At 34.3% G+C, this 21401-nt stretch overlaps 2 protein-coding genes across 2 annotated transcripts; both read right to left on the reverse strand.

The window, feature by feature from the left end:
- Positions 1-1368: 1368 nt before the first annotated feature.
- LOC124909543 (acanthoscurrin-1-like) lies at positions 1369-2187 on the reverse strand. Its single transcript, XM_047450213.1, has 3 exons — positions 2103-2187; positions 1820-2023; positions 1369-1679 (listed from the first exon to the last, which is right to left on the reverse strand). Exons 1-3 carry the CDS (start codon positions 2185-2187, stop codon positions 1369-1371), a joined length of 600 nt encoding a protein of 199 aa, XP_047306169.1.
- A 7527-nt stretch (positions 2188-9714) lies between these two features.
- On the reverse strand, positions 9715-10345 carry LOC124944404 (glycine-rich cell wall structural protein-like). The gene is made up of 2 exons (XM_047484652.1): positions 9982-10345; positions 9715-9902 (listed from the first exon to the last, which is right to left on the reverse strand). The coding sequence occupies exons 1-2, from the start codon at positions 10064-10066 to the stop codon at positions 9730-9732; spliced, it is 258 nt and encodes an 85-aa protein (XP_047340608.1). The 5' UTR covers positions 10067-10345; the 3' UTR covers positions 9715-9729.
- Between the last annotated feature and the right edge of the window lie 11056 nt (positions 10346-21401).

The following is a 21401-nucleotide window of genomic DNA, read 5'->3' on the forward strand; positions in this document are numbered from 1 at the left end:
TTTAATCAGTTTTACATTTACAATCTCATGTAAAAGTCTCTATAATGGGTCATGTAAAACGGAATGAAGCGAATGAAGTTTCACTCTTTTCCGCTTCTGCTGAACCTGGAATGAAATACGGGTTTCGTGTTCTCTCTTTCTTTCAACTCAGTTTTAACTTATTAATATAATAATGTTGCTGAGTTTTGATTGGTCCGCAACAGGGAAACACCCAATTCGGTAGCAGAAAATCTGATCTGATCTGAATTTGATAATACCTTCCTTTTGAGTTTAGCTTTGGAGTAAGGTTGGGGAGGAGAAACCCATATTATGTTTGGGTTTGTGTTTGATTGCGATTCAAGATGATTGCAATTATTAGCTCGACAATTAACTTCAATAAAAGAGTTTGGACAATTTTTGTTTATTTCTTATTGTAACATTTTTTCATTGCTTATCTAAGGCACCACAACTTATTCATGTGCCCATAGAGGTCTCAACACAACTTTATTCATATCCTTCTAGGTCTAAAATATTGGCAGCATCTGTGTTCCCGCCCATTCTGACCCACCAAGTACCAATACTTATTAAAAAAAATTATTTATAAAATGATAGGAACTTTATTCATAATTAATCTATTTTTAAGGACAAGATACCTTGATTAACCATAATGAAGCATTAATGTAATACAAAGTGAAATCAATATCTAGTTAACCATCAATATCTTCATTTAATCCCTAATTAGTAGCTCACAAATTAAGGCAATATGAAAACAAACCTACCATTAACTTCCACGGCTTCTAGTCTCAACACCTAGTGTTTTTTTTTTCAATCACTTAATTCATCGTCCAATATATTAAAATACATAACCAATTCAAAATGAGTATCTTTGTAACTAAAGCTAATACTAATGTGATGTGAATAAATATTTATAATTTTTTTTTATTATTTTTTTGTAGTACATAAATAATTTTTATAATGAATTTAAAATTTGAAATTGAACAAGCACCTCCGACCATTTATGTTCAAAACAATTTTAGACAACAATCATATTTGTCTCTATTATGGTTCAAGGAATTATTTTTCATATTTCATATATTAAAATGTCAACTTAAAATATAACATATAATTTTGATATTTTTAAAAGTAAATGGTTTGTAAGAGTGCTCATAGAGTAAAATAAGACATTAACAATTTATCATTCCATTATTCTTATTCTTAGATACCATCCTTCTTACACACATATTTATAAAAGAGACATTTATTTATTCATTCTCTTTTTTATTTATTAATTTTCTAAGGAACACATGACCAAAGAGAGAGGCCTCAACACCTCCTCAAGCATAGCCCACGATTTCCTCATAGACAACACCGACTAGTCCACACCAAAAACTACGGTCCTCCCTTTCCACCACCGCCGGAACCACCTCCATACCCTCCTCCGCCTGAACCACCACCCTTCCCACCGCCTCCATACCCTCCTCCGCCGGAACCACTGCCTCCCTTCCCACCTGACCCAGATCCACCGCTTCCATACCCACCAGATCCCCCGGATCCACCGCCTCCATACCCACCTGACCCAGACCCACCGCTTCCTAAACCGCCTGACCCAGACCCACCGCTTCCATAGCCTGACCCAGACCCACCGCCTCCATACCCGCCTGAACCGGACCCACTGCTGCCTGTTGGATCAACTTCATCTACTACAATCGAAAATTAAAATCAAGGAAGAAAATTATAGCCATATTAATGGACAAAATGCTAGTTAAAAATAAATTAAAAGCTATAAACAAAATTATAATTATCATTTCCTTATTTTACTATAAACGGTTTCTAGCTTTACCTCCTACTTGGCCACCTCCCCAGCCGCCGCCACCACCACCTCCTCTACCGCCACCACCACTGCCTCTACCGCCGCCTCCAAATCTTCCACCAAACCTGCCTCCTCTTCCTTTGTGGTGGCTATCTATCTCGTAGTGTGGACCTTCCTGTGTTGTGGCATGATCAGTTGGTAGAACTTTGTTCAGCTTGTTATCCGTTTCTTCCCCTGCATAATCAATTTTAATAAAAATATAGAACATACGCTTATATATTAATTAATAATGCCATCATAAATATATGATCACCTTTAAGAGGATTTGAATCTGCCCAAGCTATTGCTGTAAATATGAAAAGAAGAACCGCCCCCAAAACAACACTTTTATGGATCATTTTTTTCTATTAGAAATGATATTAATTAATTGGAAATGGAATGGAGTTAAATTTGAAAGGTGTATTCATACATATTTATAGTAAGATAACCGACATACACATAAATAAGGAAAGATTTACTTAGAATAAATAAACACATAGTACGAGAGCTTCATCACAATCCATGTATATCCTCAACAAGTCAAGTTGAACATGATCACTTGACCTTCTATATATGACCCGGTTCCTATTAATTATTTCATTAACTTTTGTTCTATTTCATTCTTTCATATTGGATAATTTAAATAATAGTGGTCTGTTTGAGTGGAAGGAATAAATCAAGAAGGTCACCGATGTTTCTGGATGATGGATAAGTAGAAACGTGATCCTTTCTCCTTCTATGCAAATGCATGCAATTAGCTCGGCCCAAGATATGTATTTATTTGGTCAAGTTGATTATCATTTTATCCGATTATTTTTAAAAGATGGAGGGTTAGCTCTTGAGAATATTTCCGGGAGTGAGAATTTAGGTGATATGCTAACGAAAGTTGTGACAAACTAAAAAATGAAGTTGTGTGCAACTTCAGTTGGTCTTCTCCGTTAAGACACCAGATGAAAGACTCTACTGATCGAGAGATGATGAAGTTAGTCTCCGAGTGAAAGATTATTGAGTTATTGAGCCTATACTTATGATAAAATATGCAATAGTTAATTAGAGTTTATTGGTTTGTATTTGAGTTTGGGCTTGGGAATGACCAAGAGTTGTTTAGGTTTTATTAGATAAATATTTACCCTATAAATATGTTATTATTAAGGGTTTACATTAATAAGACATAGTTGTAGAGAGATAAAGTGTGAGACAAAAACTCTATATTCCTTCTTCTTCATAGTTAAATCTGGTGGCGGCTGAAGTGAACGTAGCTCATTTGAATGAACCACTATAAATTGTGTCTTCTTTTGTTATTATTTTCTTACATTTTTACGGATCGTTTAAGCAGTTCAGATTTTGGGGATCCAAATCCTAACAACTGGTATCAAAGCTGTTAGACTAGATTAGAGCATTGGAAACGATAGCAAACAAGAATAGTATAGGACACAACACTGGAAGATGCGATGGAATAGATTATGCATTCTGGAGAATGCAGATTGAGGATTATCTTTATGGAAAGAAGCTTCATGTTCCATTGACTGAGAAACCAGAGAATATGGATTAAGCTGAATGAAAACTACTTGATAGACAGGTTTTAGGAGTTGTTCAATTGACGCTAGCCAAAATGGTTGCTCACAATGTAGCAAAGGAGTAGACCACCATTGGTCGGATGAAAGCTCTCTATAATATGTATGAGAAATCATCTACTAACAACAAGGTACATTTAATGAAAAGACTCTTCAATTTAAGAATGGTTGATGGTACTTCTGTCACTACTCATTTGAATGAATTTAATATAATTATGAATCAACTGCTATCTGTTGAGATTGATTTTGGGGATGAAGTTAGTATCCTGGTTTTTTTAGCATCTCTATCAAATAAATGAGAACAGATGAGGGTAATAGTTAATAACTCCGTTGGAAATTCTAAATTGAAATTTATTGAAGTTAGAGATCTAATTCTTGTTGAAGAGGTTCATAAAATTGATTCTGGTGAAACGTTCAAGGGTACTGCTCCATATTTTGAAAATAGGGGCAGAAGTAATGATGGAAATTTCAACAGAGGTAAGAGAATATTTATGTCGAGGAGGAGTCAGTCCAAGTCTAGGAGGACATTTGATTGCTGGAATTGTCGTAGTAAGGTCACTTGAAGAGGAACTGCAAAGTACCGAAGAGAAACGATGATGATAAAAACGATGCAGCCAACACAGTTACAGAAACTGTCATTGATGTGTTGCTTATATCTGTTGATAGACCGATAGATTCATGAGTTTCGGATTCAGGAGTATCTTTTCAAATCACTGTCCACAAAATATTAATGGAGAATTATGTGGCTGGAAACAGTGGAAAAGTTTATCTCGCAGATGGTGAGCCACTAAATATTGTTGGCATGGGAGACATCAAATTGAAGATGGCAAACGGTTATGTTTGGAAGATTAATAAGGTGAGAAACTTTACATGTTTAATGCACAATCTGATTACTCTTACACAACTTGATGAAAAAGATCACATTTTTAGTTGTGGAAATGGTGCATGAAAGGTGACTAAATGAACAATAGTTATTGCTCGAGGTCACAAAAATGAAATGTTATACACAACTTCAACTTGTAGAAAAACAGTTGCTACCGTAGTTGATGACTCAAAGAATAATGAGTTATGGAATTGCAGGTTGGGCCATATGTGCGAAAAATGGATGAAAGTTCTTTTGAAGAATGAACAAATTGTAAAATAGAAGTCTGTTGAACATTAGTTATGTGAAAATTGCATTCTTGAAAAACAGAAACGGATGAGTTTCTTACATATTGGGTAGGAGCTCAAGAAAAAAAGGTTAGAGTTGATACACACTGATGTGTAGGGACATGCACATGTTTCTTCTATTAGCAAATTATACTACTACGTGACTTTTATAGATGATTCGACAAGAAAAGTATGTGTTACTTTAGGAAGCACAATTCTGAAGTTTTTGTTAGTTTCCAAAAGTGAAAGGATTTGGTTGAAAATGAAACAAATTAGAATGTTAAATGCTTGAGATCCGGCAAGAGAGGCAAATATATCAATTCGGATTTTAGAGAGTATTGTGCTGTGAATGAGATCAGTATGGTGAAGACTGTTCCCTGAACACCTTAATTGAATGGATTAGTTGAACGAATGAATCGAACATTAAACGAGCATGCTAGGAGCATGAGATTTCATGTAGGACTACCTAAAACCTCTGGGTAGAAGCTATCAACATTGTTTCCTACTTGATAAACAGGGGGACCCTCTATTCCTCTTCAATTCAGAATTTCTGAAGAAGTCTGGAGCAATAAAAAGGTAAAGCTTTCTTATTTGAAAGTGTTTGGTTGTTTATCATATGTTCATAATAATGAATGAGATAGGAGCAAGCTTGATCCAAAGTCTAATAAATATTTTTTCCTTGGTTATGATGATATCGAGTTTGGTTATCGTTTCTGTGATAATCAAAATTGGAAGATCATTCGTAGCAGAAACGTTATTTTCAATGAACATGTTCTCTACAAAGATTGTGTTGGGAAGATATCAGATGGTGATTCTAAACTGGAGGAGACTGATAAAGTCAATTTGAGAGATTTTTCTGTTTTATATATACCGACTTAGATCGGTTTAGGACTTGACAAAAATAAAAAGATAAAAAAAAGTGTAAAATAGTTTTTTAAAAAGGCCGAAATATTTAGAGTAGGGACCGTTTCAAATGGGAACTTGAGACATAACCCCAAGACCCTTTTTCACGTGTAACCTAACACCAAACCCCTAACAAGTCTCTTTTTCGAAGGAGTTATAGTTTTACACAACATATTTCTTTTTCTAATTTAGCAGAAAAAGTTAGGTGGCGACTCTTAAGTCACAAATTTTTTTTAACCAATTCCTCGATTTTATTTAATTTAATTTGTTTTTCAAAAAAAAATTGAAGAGATTTATATTTTATAAATTTTTTTATCAAAATTCGAAAACATCGTATTTTTGAGGCGGGCGTTTTAAACCCGTACAAGCCTCATGATTATTCTCCCTTGGCAGTGCGCATTTTTTATGACATATATCCAACTCAAATTGTGATTCATCTTAAAATCACTATTTATGTTTCCATTGTGTGTGCTCTAATTTTCACAAACTTTACATCTCAATCTAGCATAACATTATCTTCACCTCTTCTAGCCAAATTCTATACCCTTTGATATTGTCTGAAAATCTAATAAAGAAATATTTATTTTCCATTGGTTCAAGCTTCCATTCATTCACGTGCACATATCAACACAACCAAAGATTTTTGGATGAGAATATGAATTAGGTAAACCAATCCATACGTCAATTGGTGTCTTAAAGTTAATAGAAATTGATAAGCTTCTATTGATCAAGTCGCTAAGTTTGGAAAATGCCTCCCCATAATTTTGTTGAAGCTACCCCTTAATCAATAAATTCCATGCAATTCCGGGAGCCTGTCCAATTCTTTGAACTCCTAGTTCACTTATTCAAAATCATTTTAAGCCCCCTCTTTCTTAATCCACTCACCCACTTAATTCTCCATCAAAGTCTTCAAATCTTTGAACTTTTTAACTGTCTCACTTTTGTGCTTCATCTCCCATAACCTCCTCAAGTAGTTATTAATGAAATACATTGCATTACAATTAGTTAAATTTCTTGCACCAAGAACTCCTTTATTACCCAATTCTTGTAAGTTTTTGAGGCCAAGACTCATATGTCAAAACATTGATGTATATTCAATAATCTCGGAGATTATAACTAAACATACTTGTGAGTTACATTGTAGAGAATGCATATTGTTTTTTTACTCTTTCCAAAACAACTAAATTAACTTTGCTTAGTAGTAATGTTTCATCTCTTGACTTCAAAGCATAACCTTTTTTTTATCCAGCATGCCAAGAAAAATCAAATCATTCTTTAGTTTAGGGATATATCTTACCTCATTAAGAACAATGGTAACACTATCATCCATCTTGATATGGACAACTCCAATTTCATCAACATTGGATTATGCTTTTTGCCTATTCACATTGTTCCACCATTCACCTTCTAGTACCCATTGAGCCACTCCTTACAATGTGTCATGTGGAAAGAACACCATGAATCCATGATTCACTCACCATTGGACAAATTAGTTGTGATAGAAAATACCTTTGCAAATTCACATTCCTTCTCAACATAGGCTACCTCACATTTTCTATTCTTCTTCTTTAATTTAGGCATTCTCTTAGGAAATGTTATTCCTCTTAACATTGGAATCACTTCACCTTTTCCTTAGTCTTCAACATAGACATATAACTCTTAGTACTTTATCTTCTTTTTTATGAAATTATTTACCTCTTACAAATATGTCTTCCTAATGTTTTCTTGTCTACAATATACCATTTTGGATTGTTCCATGGACACAAAGTACCACATACTTATTCAAATTAATAATTGATAGTGATTCATACTAACAAGAACTACAACTTGCCAATTTTTAGAAACCTCCATAAAACTTGTAAAGAACCCTCCAAGGATCCTTCAAGCTCTAAAGCTTGTTCTCTTATTGAATAAACTCACTCTAATACCACATATTGGGTAGTATAAGATACAGTTCCTTTAATGTAAGAACAAGGACACAAAATAACTGCATAAATGAATGAAAGCAACTGAAGAACGGAAATACAAGAAGATTTATAGTGTTTTAGCCAAAACAGACCTACATTCATTTTTGAAGCACACAAAATTTATAACTTTTACTATCAAGAATATTATAGGAGTATTACAATGATTATCTCACAATTAAAACTCACACACAACTCAAAATAAAACGATACTCTCAAGAAAAATACTTGACCTTCTAAAGTGTTTGGTTGCACATTTGAATAAGCCATAACTAAGTCAACATCAATATTTTATCTAAAACTTTCCAAAAGTCTCTAAAATATTGTCACCATATTTTCCTAAGTGTATTACCAAAATAAAATATCTAATTTTCTTTTATGTTAATATTATTTTCTTGTAACAAGATTATAGACCAAAAAAAATATAGTTTCATTTCATTTAATATACTATTTTCTTATATTAAGATTGTGTACTATTAACGTACTATAATTATAATATTGTAAATTCATTTTCAACACTTTATTCATAATTAAAATATATTTAAGGTAAGATCACTCGATTAACCAAAATAAAGCATTAATGTAATACAAAGTTTGGGTGACAATTCGGGTGAGGTTCATGTTCATGTTAAACGATATTAACCTAAACCTGACATATATAGTAATTCGGGTCAAAATCTCTAAATATAACTTCACTTGTTTATTTATAATTGACATGAACCCGATTTAATTACCTTACTCAACTCGGTGTAATTAATTCATATTTCTATTTCAGATTAAAATGAAAATTAACACAAAACAAAAATGAAGTTAAATATTAAATTTGCTTAACAAAAAACCTTACAAAAAATGAGTGAGAGTAAGAAAGGAAAACACAAAACTCAAAAAAAATATTATAAACGGATTTACGGGTTTATTTTGGGTCATTTCAGGTCAAACAATTTTGACTTATTTATTAATCACATTAAACGGGTCGACTTAATTTCGACCCGAACTAAAAAAAAAAAATAACCCTAGTTCGATCTTTTCGTTTAACATTCAGGTAGTATTTTCGTGTATTCCAAAATTGCCGCTAAACAAAGTAAAATACATATCTAGTTAACCATCATCATCTTCTTCACTTAATCCTAATTAGTAGTTAAAGAATTTAGGCAACATGAAAACATAAAATACCCATAATTTATATTTTTTTATAAATTTTAATTTTTATTATAATGAGATATTAACCAATTAAAAATGAATATCCTTGTAATTAAGGCTAACATTAATATGATGTGAACCAATATTTATCATTTTTTATAATATATTTTTTTTGTAGTACATAAATTATTCTTGTAATGAATTTAAAGGTTGAAATTGAACAAGCTCCTCGGACCATTTATGTTAAATACAATTTGAGACAACAATTATATTTGTCTATATATTATGGTTCAAGGAATTATTTTTCGAATTTGATATATTAAAATGTCAACTTATATAATTTGATATTTTTAAAAGTAAATGGTTTCTAAGAGTGCTCATAGAGTAAAGTTAGACATTAACAATTTCATCATCTTAGACTTGTATAATATTATTTTTAGATACCATCCTTGTTACATACATATTTATAAAAGAGGACATTTATTTATTCATTCTCTTTTTTTCTTTATTAATTTTCTAAGGAGTAAAGTTAGGCATTAACAATTTCATCATCTTAGACTTGTATAATATTATTCTTAGATACCATCCTTGTTACATACATATTTATAAAAGAGGACATTTATTTATTCATTCTCTTTTTTTCTTTATTATTTTTCTAAGGAACACATGACCATAGAGAGAGGCCTCAACACCACCTCCTCAAGCATAGCCCACGATTTCCTCATAGGCAACACCGACTAGTCCACCCCAAAACTACGGTCCTCCCTTTCCTCCTCCGGACCCTCCTCCCTTTCCACCGCCGGAACCACCTCCATACCCTCCTCCGCCTGAACCACCACCTTTCTCACCGCCTCCATACCCTCCTCCGCCGGAACCACCGCCTCCCGTCCCACCTGACCCGGACCCACCGCTTCCATACCCACCTGATCCCCCGGATCCACCGCCTCCATACCCGCCTGAACCAGACCCACCGCCTCCATACCCGCCTGACCCGGACCCACCGCCTCCATACCCGCCTGACCCGGACCCACTGCTTCCTGTTGGATTAACTTCATCTACCACATTCGAAAATTAAATCAAGGAAGGAAATTATAGCCATATTAATGGACAAAATGCTAGTTATAAAGAAAGAAAAGAATGAACAAATTATAATTATCATTCCCTTATTTTATTATAAAAAGTTGCTAGCTTTACCTCCTATTTGGCCACCTCCCCAGCCGCCGCCACCACCACCCCTGCCTCTTCCGCCGCCTCCAAATCTGCCACGAAACCTGCCTCTTAATCCATGTGTTGTGGCATGATCAGTTGGTAAAACTTTGTCTAGCTTCTTTTCCATTTCTTCCCCTGCATAATCAATTATAATAAAAATATAGAACATACTCTTAAATATTAATTAATAATGCTATCATAAATATATGATCACCTTTAAGAGGGTTTGAATCTGCCCAAGCTATTGCTGAAAATATGAAAAGAAGAACCGCCCCAAAAACAACACCTTTATGGATCATTTTTTTTTTTTTTCTATTAGAAATGATATTAATTAATTGGAAATGGAATGGAGTTAAATTTGAAAGGTGTATTCATACATATTTATAGTAAGATAACCGACAGACACATAAATAAGGAAAGATTTACTTAAAATAAACAAACAGACAGTTCGAGAGCTTCATCACAATCCATGCATGTATATCCTCAACAAGCCACGTTGAACATGATCATCAGATGACCTTCTAATATATATGACCCGGTTCCTAACTAATTAATTATCTTTTGTTTTATTTCATTCTTTCTTCTTGGATAATTTAAATAATAGTGGTATGTTTGGGTGGAAGGAAAAAATCAAGATCTTTTGTTCTATTTCATTCTTTCTTCTTGGATAATTTAAATAATAGTGGTATGTTTGGGTGGAAGGAAAAAATCAAGAAGGTCATCGAAGTTTCTGGATGAGGGATAAGTAGAAACGTGATCCTTTCTCCTTCTCTGAAAATTCATGCAATTAGCTAGGCCCAAAATATGTATTTATTTGGCCAACACTTCTTTTTATTTTTTTAAAGATTCATATATTTAAAAAAAATAAATAAATTATTAAACCTGACCGAGTCCAACACGCACTTCAGCTAACGTTATAAGGATTGCGATACAAAACAATTAAATACCACTGATGTATTTGATGTGGACTAGTTAGTAGTACTGCATATGGGAAATAGTGGGTTATGCTGTGACAAAACATTAAAACCTAAATAATTTAATTTTTGTATCGAACATAGTTTTTGGTAAAACTCAACAAAAACTTCAAACAAGCTCTAAGAATAGTTGAGGTCTCACACGGTGGTTAGATAAAGAGACTAAGTGAACCTGCTTCTATTCCAACTACAAACATCAGATCTAGTCTATAGACTTTTAACTATGAGATATCTCAAATTTTCTAATATTTATTTATAGACTTTTCTAAATCTCATTACCATACTCTCTCTGATAATTAAAAATTTATGTATTACAAAGAATTTCATATATCCTAAATTAGTCATTTCAAACTCATATCATAGCCTGTTTGAATGAGATAATCATCTCATTATTCCCTTTCAAAATTAAGTCATCCACATACATACTTACAATTAAAATCTCATTTTTTGACCAAAATCTGGCTCCGAAAAACTTTTATGAAATCATTGTTGTACAAAGTAATAATCAATCCTACTATACCAAGCTCTTGGTACTTGTTTCATACGATACAAGGTTTTTTCTAGCCTAGCGGCAAGAAGATGTCGATATCTCTAGTCTCTCTGAGGTCCTGGGTTCGAGCTCGTCAAGCGACAAGTTATGCACCTAGTTAAATGATTAAACGTGTTTGTGGGTTATGTGCTTAATCCACAAAGATTAGTCGTACTCCAAAAAAGAAGCGGAACACAACGTTTTAAAAAAAAAAACTTGTGTACATTGTGTGTTATTCTTCATTTCTTTTAAACCCTTCTAGTTGCTCCACAAACGCCTCTAAAAGAAGTTTTTCATGTAAAAAAACACTCTTCACATCCATTTATTAGATTTTCCATCTTTGTTGAGCTACAATTACTATTATCATTCGAATTGTGTCAAATCTAGCCACATGAGCAAAGACTTCATTATAGTCAATTCCAAATTCTTGTGCTTAACCCTTGACTATTAACCTTACCTTATATTAATCAACTTTGTTATATTCATCAAGTTTGGTTGTAAAACTCCACTTTAATAAAATATTTTTTTGCTATTTTTGAAACTTCAACTAAGCTCCAAGTTTCATTATTTTTTTCGGCCCGAATCTCTTATTTCATGATTTTAGTCCTATTCGTGTTTAAAAATATCACATTATGAGAAATCGACTCGAGACACATTTTAGCCCCATATCTTATCTTCCTCTTGAATTCAAGTGGGATTATGACTAAAATGGTAAGTTTCGTGTGTTCAAATTTATTTCTAAGAATGTTTTGACTCAAAAAGATCGTCACCAAGTTTGCTCGGTGAGAAATTAAGAAAGAAATATATTATAAACTCTTTTCGGTTTGGTGCTTAGTTACGTGTGGGAAAGAGTATCGTCGCTATGAACAATACACCCGTCCAAAATGACTGTCTCTATTATGAAACTATTGGCTTTTTTAAAGCATGACAAATTACATTACAATTTTAAATTAAGGTCTAAGCATGCGCAATCTACGTTGTTTTCAATCCTAATTTCAGCTTACGTCTAAGGGTCATGCACAATCTGTCCATAAGCATGCATCTAAGGTAGCTAGGATAATGGTACATATCTAGAAAAACTAATACCAAGATTGCATACATATTATGCAAGAGGGCAAAAGGGTTTGAAATTTAAAAATATTCCAAATTCAAAATAAAATATATAAATCAATCACAATGTTTTCTCATATTTATTAAAGTTGTAAATATTAAGTTATAAAAGCTTCAATTTTTTTAAAAATAGAGAAAAAAATTCATATGATAGTAAAAATTGGGACAAATTTTATCGTTTGGTTAAAAATAGAGAAAAAATTTCAAATTATCCTATAAGTTGGGACAAACTTTTCTGTTTGTTTAAAAAAATATATTTTAATACATTTTTTATTTTATTTTAGATTTTTAGAATATTATTTAAAACATTTAAATTGAGAAATGGATAAAAATAATAATAGGCAGAAGCAGGTGAGCTATAGGAATTGGTCTCGGGACTATGTTTTCCGCATCAGAAGTTTTAAACTTGGTTCGGGAGCAATCTGCGGGCTGCAGAGAATCATGACATGTTCGAGTTCCAAGCACAAGCCGAGGATGGTGTGTCTAGGAGTCTGAATTCAAATTCTAACGCCCATTTAATTATTTTGTTGACTTCTGCGCGCATACCTATATTTCTCGATCGTTCGCTCGTTGACTTCCAATTTCTTCGGTCGAGTTCTTCAAATGGTTAGATTGTTAGGATTTGTATTTCCCAAATCCGACTTTCTTGAAACAATCTATAAAACGCAAAAAAGAAGAACACAAGAAAACACAGATTTATAGTGCTTCACTCAAATTGAGCTACGTCCACTTCATCCGCCACTAGATTTCACTATGAAGAAGAAGGAATACAGAGTTTTTGTCTCACACTTTATTTCTATAGAATTCTGTCTAATTTGTGTAAACCCTTAATAATCACATATTTATAAGGTAAATATTCAGGTAATAAACTTAAATAGCTGTTGGCCAGGCCAAGCCCAAAACCAAAAAGAAACCCAATAAACTCTAATTAACAATGTAGAGTTTATTATAAGTGTAGGCTTCATAACTCAACAATCTCTCACTTGGAGTCTAACTTCATCATCTCTCGATCGGTAGCGGTTTTCCATCCGTTGTCTTAACGAAGAAGACCAACTGAAGTTGCACACAACTTCAATTTCTCATTTGTCATAGCTTTCGTCAACATATCAACTGGATTCTCACTCCCGGGAATCTTCTCAAGAGCTAATACTTCATCTTCTAAAGATGATAACGAACAAGTATATGCTTCGTTCTTCCATGATAAACAAGATTTTTTGCCAAATGAATGGCACACTGACTTTCGCATCGCAACACACTTCCCTCGTAGTCTTGACCAAATTCTCGCAAAAACGGTTGTAACCACATCATTTCCTTAGCAGCCTCTATCACAACAACATACTCTGCCTCACAACTAGAAAGAGCAACACTCTTCTACAATTTTGAAACCCAACTGATTGCAGTACCTCCTAGAGTATAAATGTACCATATTGTGTTCTTTCTACTATCAACATCACCACCATTGTCAACATCCACAAAGCCATCCAAACCCATATTAGACTTTCTAAAACACAAAGCAAGACCCGTACTTCCTCTTAAATATCGTAGTATCCACTTTATTACTTCCCAATGTTGTCTACCTAGGTTGCTCATGAACTTGCTAACAACTCCCACTACATGTGTTATGGCTGGTCTTGTGCAAACCATCGCATACATAATACAACCAATGAAAGAGGAATACGGAACAGTGGCCATGTAAATTTCCTCCTCCTCTATTGAAGGGACTAATCTTTATATAGTGACTAGCTAAGGGGTAGTAACTGGTTTTGCATCATACAAGTTGAACCTGTTAAGAACATTCTTCACATATTCTTCTTGTGAAAGCTTGATAACTTCTTCATCCCTGGAAATTCTCATCCTAAGGATTTGTTTTGCAGCACTTAAATCCTTCATTGCAAAATTTTCAGACAACTCTTTCTTGTGCTTGTTAATCTCATACAAGCTTGTTACAACAATCAACATGTCATCAACGTAGAGTATCAGAATAATGTACGATTTATTAAACCTCTTTATATAGCAGCAATGATCAGCTTCACACCTCAGAAAATTGTTACTTTTCATGATGCTATCGAACTTCTTGTATCATTGCCTTGGAGTCTTTTTCAAACCATACATACTTTTCTGAAGCTTACACACAAGCTCATCTTTTCCATTGATTTCAAATCCTTCTGGTTGTCGCATGTAAATCTCTTCATCTAAATCACCATGAAGAAAAGCAGTTTCGACATCCATTTGTTGAAGATGGAGGTCTTCTTTCCCAACCAAACTCAAAATAGTTCTGATTGTCATCAATTTAACTACAAGAGAGAATATCTCATTATAGTCAATACCTTCTTTCTGTTGAAATCCTTTCACAACCAATCTTATCTTGTACCTCATGGTTTTATCATGTTCTTCTTTAATGTTGAAGATCCATTTGTTGTGAAGTGATTTCTTTCCCTTTGTCAGCTCAGTGAGCTTCTAAGTCTGATTCAACATCAAAGAGTCCATCTCATCTTTTATCGCAGACTCCAAATTAACCGATTCATCAGATTGTATTGCTTCCTTATAGCATTCAGGTTCACCTCTATCTGTCAACAAGATATAGTTCAAAGATGGAGACCATCTCTCAACTTGTTTTCGATTTCTTGACGATCTTCTCAACTGTATAACCGGTGTTTGCTGATTTACCTATGGGGCTACGTTCTCAACGATTTCATCTTCAACAACACATTATTCTTCGTCGACAATCGGTATATATTTAACTGAAAATTCAGTCAAATCGATTGTACTAGTCTCTTCTAACTTGGAATCACCATTTTATGTTTTCCCAATACAATCTTTGTAGAGAACATGTTCATTGAAGATGACATTTCTGCTACGAATGATCTTCTGATTTTGATTATCCCAGAAACGATAATCAAACTCGATATCACCATAACCAATGAAAAAACATTTATTAAACTTTGGATCAAGCTAGCTTACTCCTATCACATTCATTAATATGAACATATGATAAACAACCAAACACTTTCAAATAAGAAAGTTTTACCTTTATATTGCTTTAGACTTCTTCAGGAATTCTAAATTCAAGAGGAATAGAGGGTCCCCTATTTATCAAATAGACAGCAGTATTGATAGTTTCTGCCTAGAAGGTTTTAGGTAGCCCAGCATGCAATCTCATGCTTCTAGTACGCTCGTTCAATGTTTGATTCATTCGTTCATCTACTCCATTCTATTGAGGCGTTTGGGGAACAGTCTTCACCATACTGATCCCATTCACAACACAATACTCTTTGAAATCTGAATTGATATATTCACCTCCGTTGTCGGATCTCAAGCACTTAAATTTCTTATTTGTTTCATTTTCAACCAAAGCCTCCCATTTCTTGAAAATAGGAAATACTTCATACTTGTGCTTCATAAAATATACTCATACCTTTCTTGTTGAATCATCTATAAACGTCACGTAGTATTGTGATCCGCCAATAGAAGAAATATGTGTAGGTCCCCACACATCAGTGTGTACCAACTCTAGCTTTTTTTTCTTGAGCTCATTCTCAATCTTTAAGAAACTCACCCGTTTCTGTTTTTCACGAATGCAATTTTCATATAACTGATGTTCAACAGACTTCAGTTCTGGAATCTATCAATTATTCAAAAGAATTTTCATCCATTTTTCGCTCATATGGCCCAAACTGCAATGCCACAACTCACTATTCTTCGAGTCATCAACTACAGCAGTAACTGTTTCTCTACAAGTTGAAGTCGTGTATAACGTTCCAGTTTTGTGACCTCGAGCAACAACTATTGCTCCATTAGTCACCTTCCATGCACCATTTCCACAACTGAAATCGTGACCTTCTTCATCAAGCTATGAAACAGAAATCAGATTGCGCATTAAACCTAGAATGTGTCTCACCTTATTAATCTTCCAAATAGAACCATTTGCCATCTTCAATTTGATGTTCCCCATGCCAACAATATCCAGAGGTTCGCCATTTGCGAGATAAAATTTCCCACAGTTTTCAGCCACATAATTCTCCATTAATTCTTTGTGAGTAGTGGTGTGGAAAGACGCTTCCGATTCCAAAACACATGAATCTATCGGGCTATTAACAGACATAAGTAACGCATCAATGATAAATTCTGTAACAACGTTGGTTGCATCATTTTTATCATCACCGATTTTCTTCGGTGTTTTGCAGTTCTTCTTTAAATTATATTGTTTATCACAATTCCAGCACTCAAATATCCGCCCAGACTTGGACTGACTCCTCCCGCTCCTCGACATAGATATGCTCACCTCGGTTGAAATTTTTATCATTACCTCTGCCCCTGTTTTCCACATTCAGAACAAAACCTTTAAACATTTCACCAGAATCAATTTTACGAACCTCTTTAGCAAGAATATGATCTCTAACTTCAACAAATTTCATTTTAGCATTTACTAATTGCTGCATTCATAGGTTCTCAGCTATTTGGTAGAGATGCTAACAAAATCAGGGCATTAACTTCATCCCCAAAATCAATATCAACAGATAGCAGTTGATTCACAATTGTATTGAATTCGTTCAAATGAGTAGTGACAGAAATACCATCAACCATTCTTAAGTAAGAGTCTTTTCATTAGATGTAGCTTGTTGTTAGAAAATGGTTTCTCATATATATCAGAAAGAGCTTTCATCATATCCATGGTGGTCTTCTCCTTTATTACATTATGAGCAACCGTCTTGGCTAGCGTCAATCGGAAAAAACTCCCAAAACCTGTCTATCAAGGAGTTTCCATTCAGTTTCATCAATCTTCTCTGGTTTCTCACTCAAAGGAACATGAAGCTTCTTTCCGTAGAGATAATCTTCAATCTGCATTCTCCAGAAATCATAATCTGTCACATCGAATCTTCCAATCAAATGTTCTATACTATTCTCACTTGTCATCGTTTCTAATGCTCAGATCTAGCCTAACTGCTCTGATACCAGTTGTTAGGATTTGTATTTCCAAAATTCAATCTTCTTGAAACAATCTGTAAAAAATGCAAGAAAAAATAACACAAGAAGACACATATTTATAGTGGTTCACTCAAATTGAGCTACGTCCACTTCATCCGCCACCAGATTTCACTTTGAAGAAGAAGAAGGAATGTAGAGTTTTTGCCTCACACTTTATCTCTCTAGAATTCTATATCTAACTTGTGTAAACCCTTAATAATCACATATTTATAGGGTAAACATTCAGGTAATAAACCTAAATAGTTGTTGGTCAGGCCCAAGCCCAAAACCAAATACAAACCCAATAAACTCTAATTAACAATGTAGAGTTTATTATAAGTGTAGGCTCCATAATTCAACATAGATTTCTCAATCGGACTCCTCCATTTTTTGGTCGGGAATCAAAGAAAATCGAAAACCTTCATCATCAACATCTAGTAGCTTGTTTAGGGAGAAACCATAAAATCTCATTTCTAGTACATGTCTCAAAATCGAAGGATAGAATGGCTCTCGCCGTCATCTATCAAGCGCTCCCCGAGGATATCCTTCTCATGATGGTAGTGAAGGATTTCGCCAAGCAAGCGTTAGAGACGCTAAATACGACGCATGTTGGAGTGTACAAACCTTAAAGACACACTTCGATGTGATTCGCATGAAGAATGGGGAGACGGTGGATGATTTTTCCATAAATTTGACATCCATCATGACTAGTATCCGCTCGTTGGGAGAGGAAGTGGAGTAGATCACCGTCGTCAATATATTTCTTAGAGTTATACCACAAAATAAATGTAGACCGTTACCGCGATTGAGAAATTTGGTAACCTCAAGAATATAATCGTCGAGGAGATCGTCGGCCATTTCAAAGTCCACGAGGAGAGACTTTGTGGTTATAGATAACAAGAATAAGAGAAACACATTTTTCTCACACATGGTGAATAGATGTCACGAATGAAGAAAAACGGAGAAGGAAAATTTTCTTCCGAATCGTCGAGTCGTAGCGTCAACAGTGTAAATAATCGAGGTCGTGGTAAAGTACGGGAACAAGAGAAAAGTCCAGGTCAAGGTCGTAGAGAAAGCTCACCTCGACAAAAAAACACTAAGCCTCACAAAGACAAGAACACAATGAAGTGTTATGCTTGTATAATGTATAGGAGCTACGCGACCGAGTGCCCAAACAAAAGGCCCAACGATGAGTGAAACCTCACTAGCTTCCATGAAGAGGAGCCATCATTAATGTTTGTTAAAGAAGTGACGATGAATTGTTATTGCTCACCACCGATAAGTCAACATTATATTACGAGGCGTCAATCGAAGAGCCATGTAATGAGGTCATGAAGAAAGAGACCGAGTTCATCAAGAAGAACAAGATATTGAAGCTCACCAACTTACCACCCGATCACAAGACCGTCAGGTTAAAGTGGGTTTTCAACTTGAAATAAGACTGCGAAGGCAACATCCTTGAGAAAAAAGTGAGATTGGTAGCGAAAGGCTACCTACAAAAGCAAGGTTTTGACCTTGAGGAGACTTTTGCACTAGTAGTGAAACTTGACACAATCAGACTAGACTAATTCTTGCCATCCAGCTCACAATGGATGGAAGATCCACCACTTGGACATCAAATAAGCATTTCTCAATTGTGACATCAAAGAAGAAGTCTACGTCACTCAACCTGAAGGCTTCATCATCAAGAATAAAGTGCACAAGGTATACTAGCTATACAAGGCTCTCTACGGACTATGTCAAGCACCAAGGGCGTGTAACACTTTTCTCAACAAGAGAATGATAAGTCTTGGCTTCGTGAAATGTTCTCAAGAGTAGGCTGTGTACACGAGAAATCGTGGAGAAGAAGTAATCATTGTTGGTGTATATGTCGACGACTTTATCGTGTCATGATCAAGAATCAAGGGCGTTAAGGATTTCAAAAAGCTATTGTTGAAGGAGTTTAAGATAAGTGATCTTGGGCTACTCTCATACTACCTTGGTATCGAGGTGGACTAGAAGAAAGATAGTATCGACGTGTAGTAGGGAGCTTATGCGAAGAAGGTGTTGAAATAGTTTGCAATGGAGGATTGCAACCCGAGCAAGTATCCGATGGAAGCAAAGTTGCAACTTAGAATGGATATAGAAGGAAGCTTAGTGGATCCGAAGGAGTATAGGCGTATCACCGGGTGTCTCAGGTACTTGACACATACTTAACTCGATATATCTTACACAATTGGCATAATGAGCCGATACGAGAGTAGGCTACCACTCTTCACCAAAATACAGTAAAACAAATTCTTCGTTAAGTGAAGGGAACGACGAGATATGTGATTCAGTTAAGAAGAGGACGATAAGTTTAAATACTTGTTGGTTTTACTTACAGCTACCTAGCCGGTGACACAAATGACAAAAAAAAAACCAGAGGAATGATGTTTTATCTCAACGGGAATCTGATCACCTAACAATCTCAAAAGTAGAGAACTATTGTTTTGTCTTCTTATGATGCGGAGTTTATGTTAGCTACTGTAGCGTTGTGTTAAGGACTTTGGCCGAGAAACTTGTTGAATGTGCTCGGATGCGAGTTGAGGCCGGTAACCCTCTATGTCGACAACAAGTTCACAATAGCATTAATGAAGAACTCAATGTTTCATCGACACTCGGTTCCACTTCATCCGTGAATGCGTCGAGAGCCGGTAGATCCTCAAAGAGTTCGTAAGCACTAGAGAATAATGTGCGAACATTCTCACCAAGGCGCTAACAAGAGTCAAATTCGCGAAGATGCAAGAGCTGCTCAACGTGAAGAATCTCGAACCAAATTAAACTTACGGGGGAGATTGTGAGTCTAAGAATTAATTGTCTGAAAATTTAAAAGTTATTGGTCTTTATTGTCTTTTATGCAATTATGACTTATTTAATTATTAATAGGCTTGGGCTTGTGTATATAAGTAGTTTAGGGTTTCTGACATAATCTACTCCTTTAAAAGAATTGTTTGCAAAGGTTGAAACACAACACTCAAAACTATTAAAACTTTTCATCTTCATCATATATATCATTTTTCTTCCCAAATTTTCCTTATTTTCCATTCTTCATCATTGTTTTTAGAAGATCCGATAATCGTAACCAACAGATGAACTCCTACACACGAGTAGTAACATGTCAATACCATTGTGAGAGAATGACCAATAAATTCAAGAAACCGCAAGAATTTTTTACTTTATGTGGACACAAAATTCACTTCTAATAGTGCTCAACTTCTCTTATGATTATAAGGAACTCGAATAGAACAACCCAAAATCATCTTTAACCTTTTTTTTTACTATTTCATTATTTTTAAATCAAGAAATCTTGTTTCCTTTACAATACATGAATTTGCATTAGAGTGATTACAGTATGCCGATACTTATGCAGTTATCCTAATAGATCACAAATCATTATTGGAGTGTTCTTGGATCATCACCATCAGGAAAGAGGAAAGAGGAAAGAGGTCGATGATGACTAGTGTTTAAGGCCGGAACATCTGTAATGTAATATAAATGATCAGCTCAACCATTGAAAAGAACTTTGACACTACAAAAACACATTAAACATGGTTACATTTTAAATACAACTATACATTGGTACTAATTTGTTATAATAAAATGAACCAACAAATTAATTGGTTAATATATATATATATATATCAAGTAAGGAAAAAATTTAGCGGTGGAATATGCAAGTTAGAGGTCAACAAATGCTGCTATGTTTAGCTGTAACACAGACATTAAAAGTTCCACAAATTTACATAAGGTTCATTTGATTTACATTCATATTAGTTCATTACTAGGAAAATATAAAAATATGATTAAGATAAATTTAATAATAAAAATTATACTAATATTTATTTAATGTTTAAAATTCTTAATAAATTACGAATAAAATTAGAACGCTTTCATTCCACATTTTATTTATTTCGGTAAAACAACTTATTTTTTCACATATTTTTTCTAAATGAACCTCTCGTCTCATGAACTTACACTTTTACTTTGGTAATCAAATATTTGATTCATATTATACATGAGTTAGTTAAAAAGTTA

The sequence above is a fragment of the Impatiens glandulifera genome, chromosome 7, assembly GCF_907164915.1.
Source record: "Impatiens glandulifera chromosome 7, dImpGla2.1, whole genome shotgun sequence".
Taxonomy (NCBI): Eukaryota; Viridiplantae; Streptophyta; class Magnoliopsida; order Ericales; family Balsaminaceae; genus Impatiens; species Impatiens glandulifera.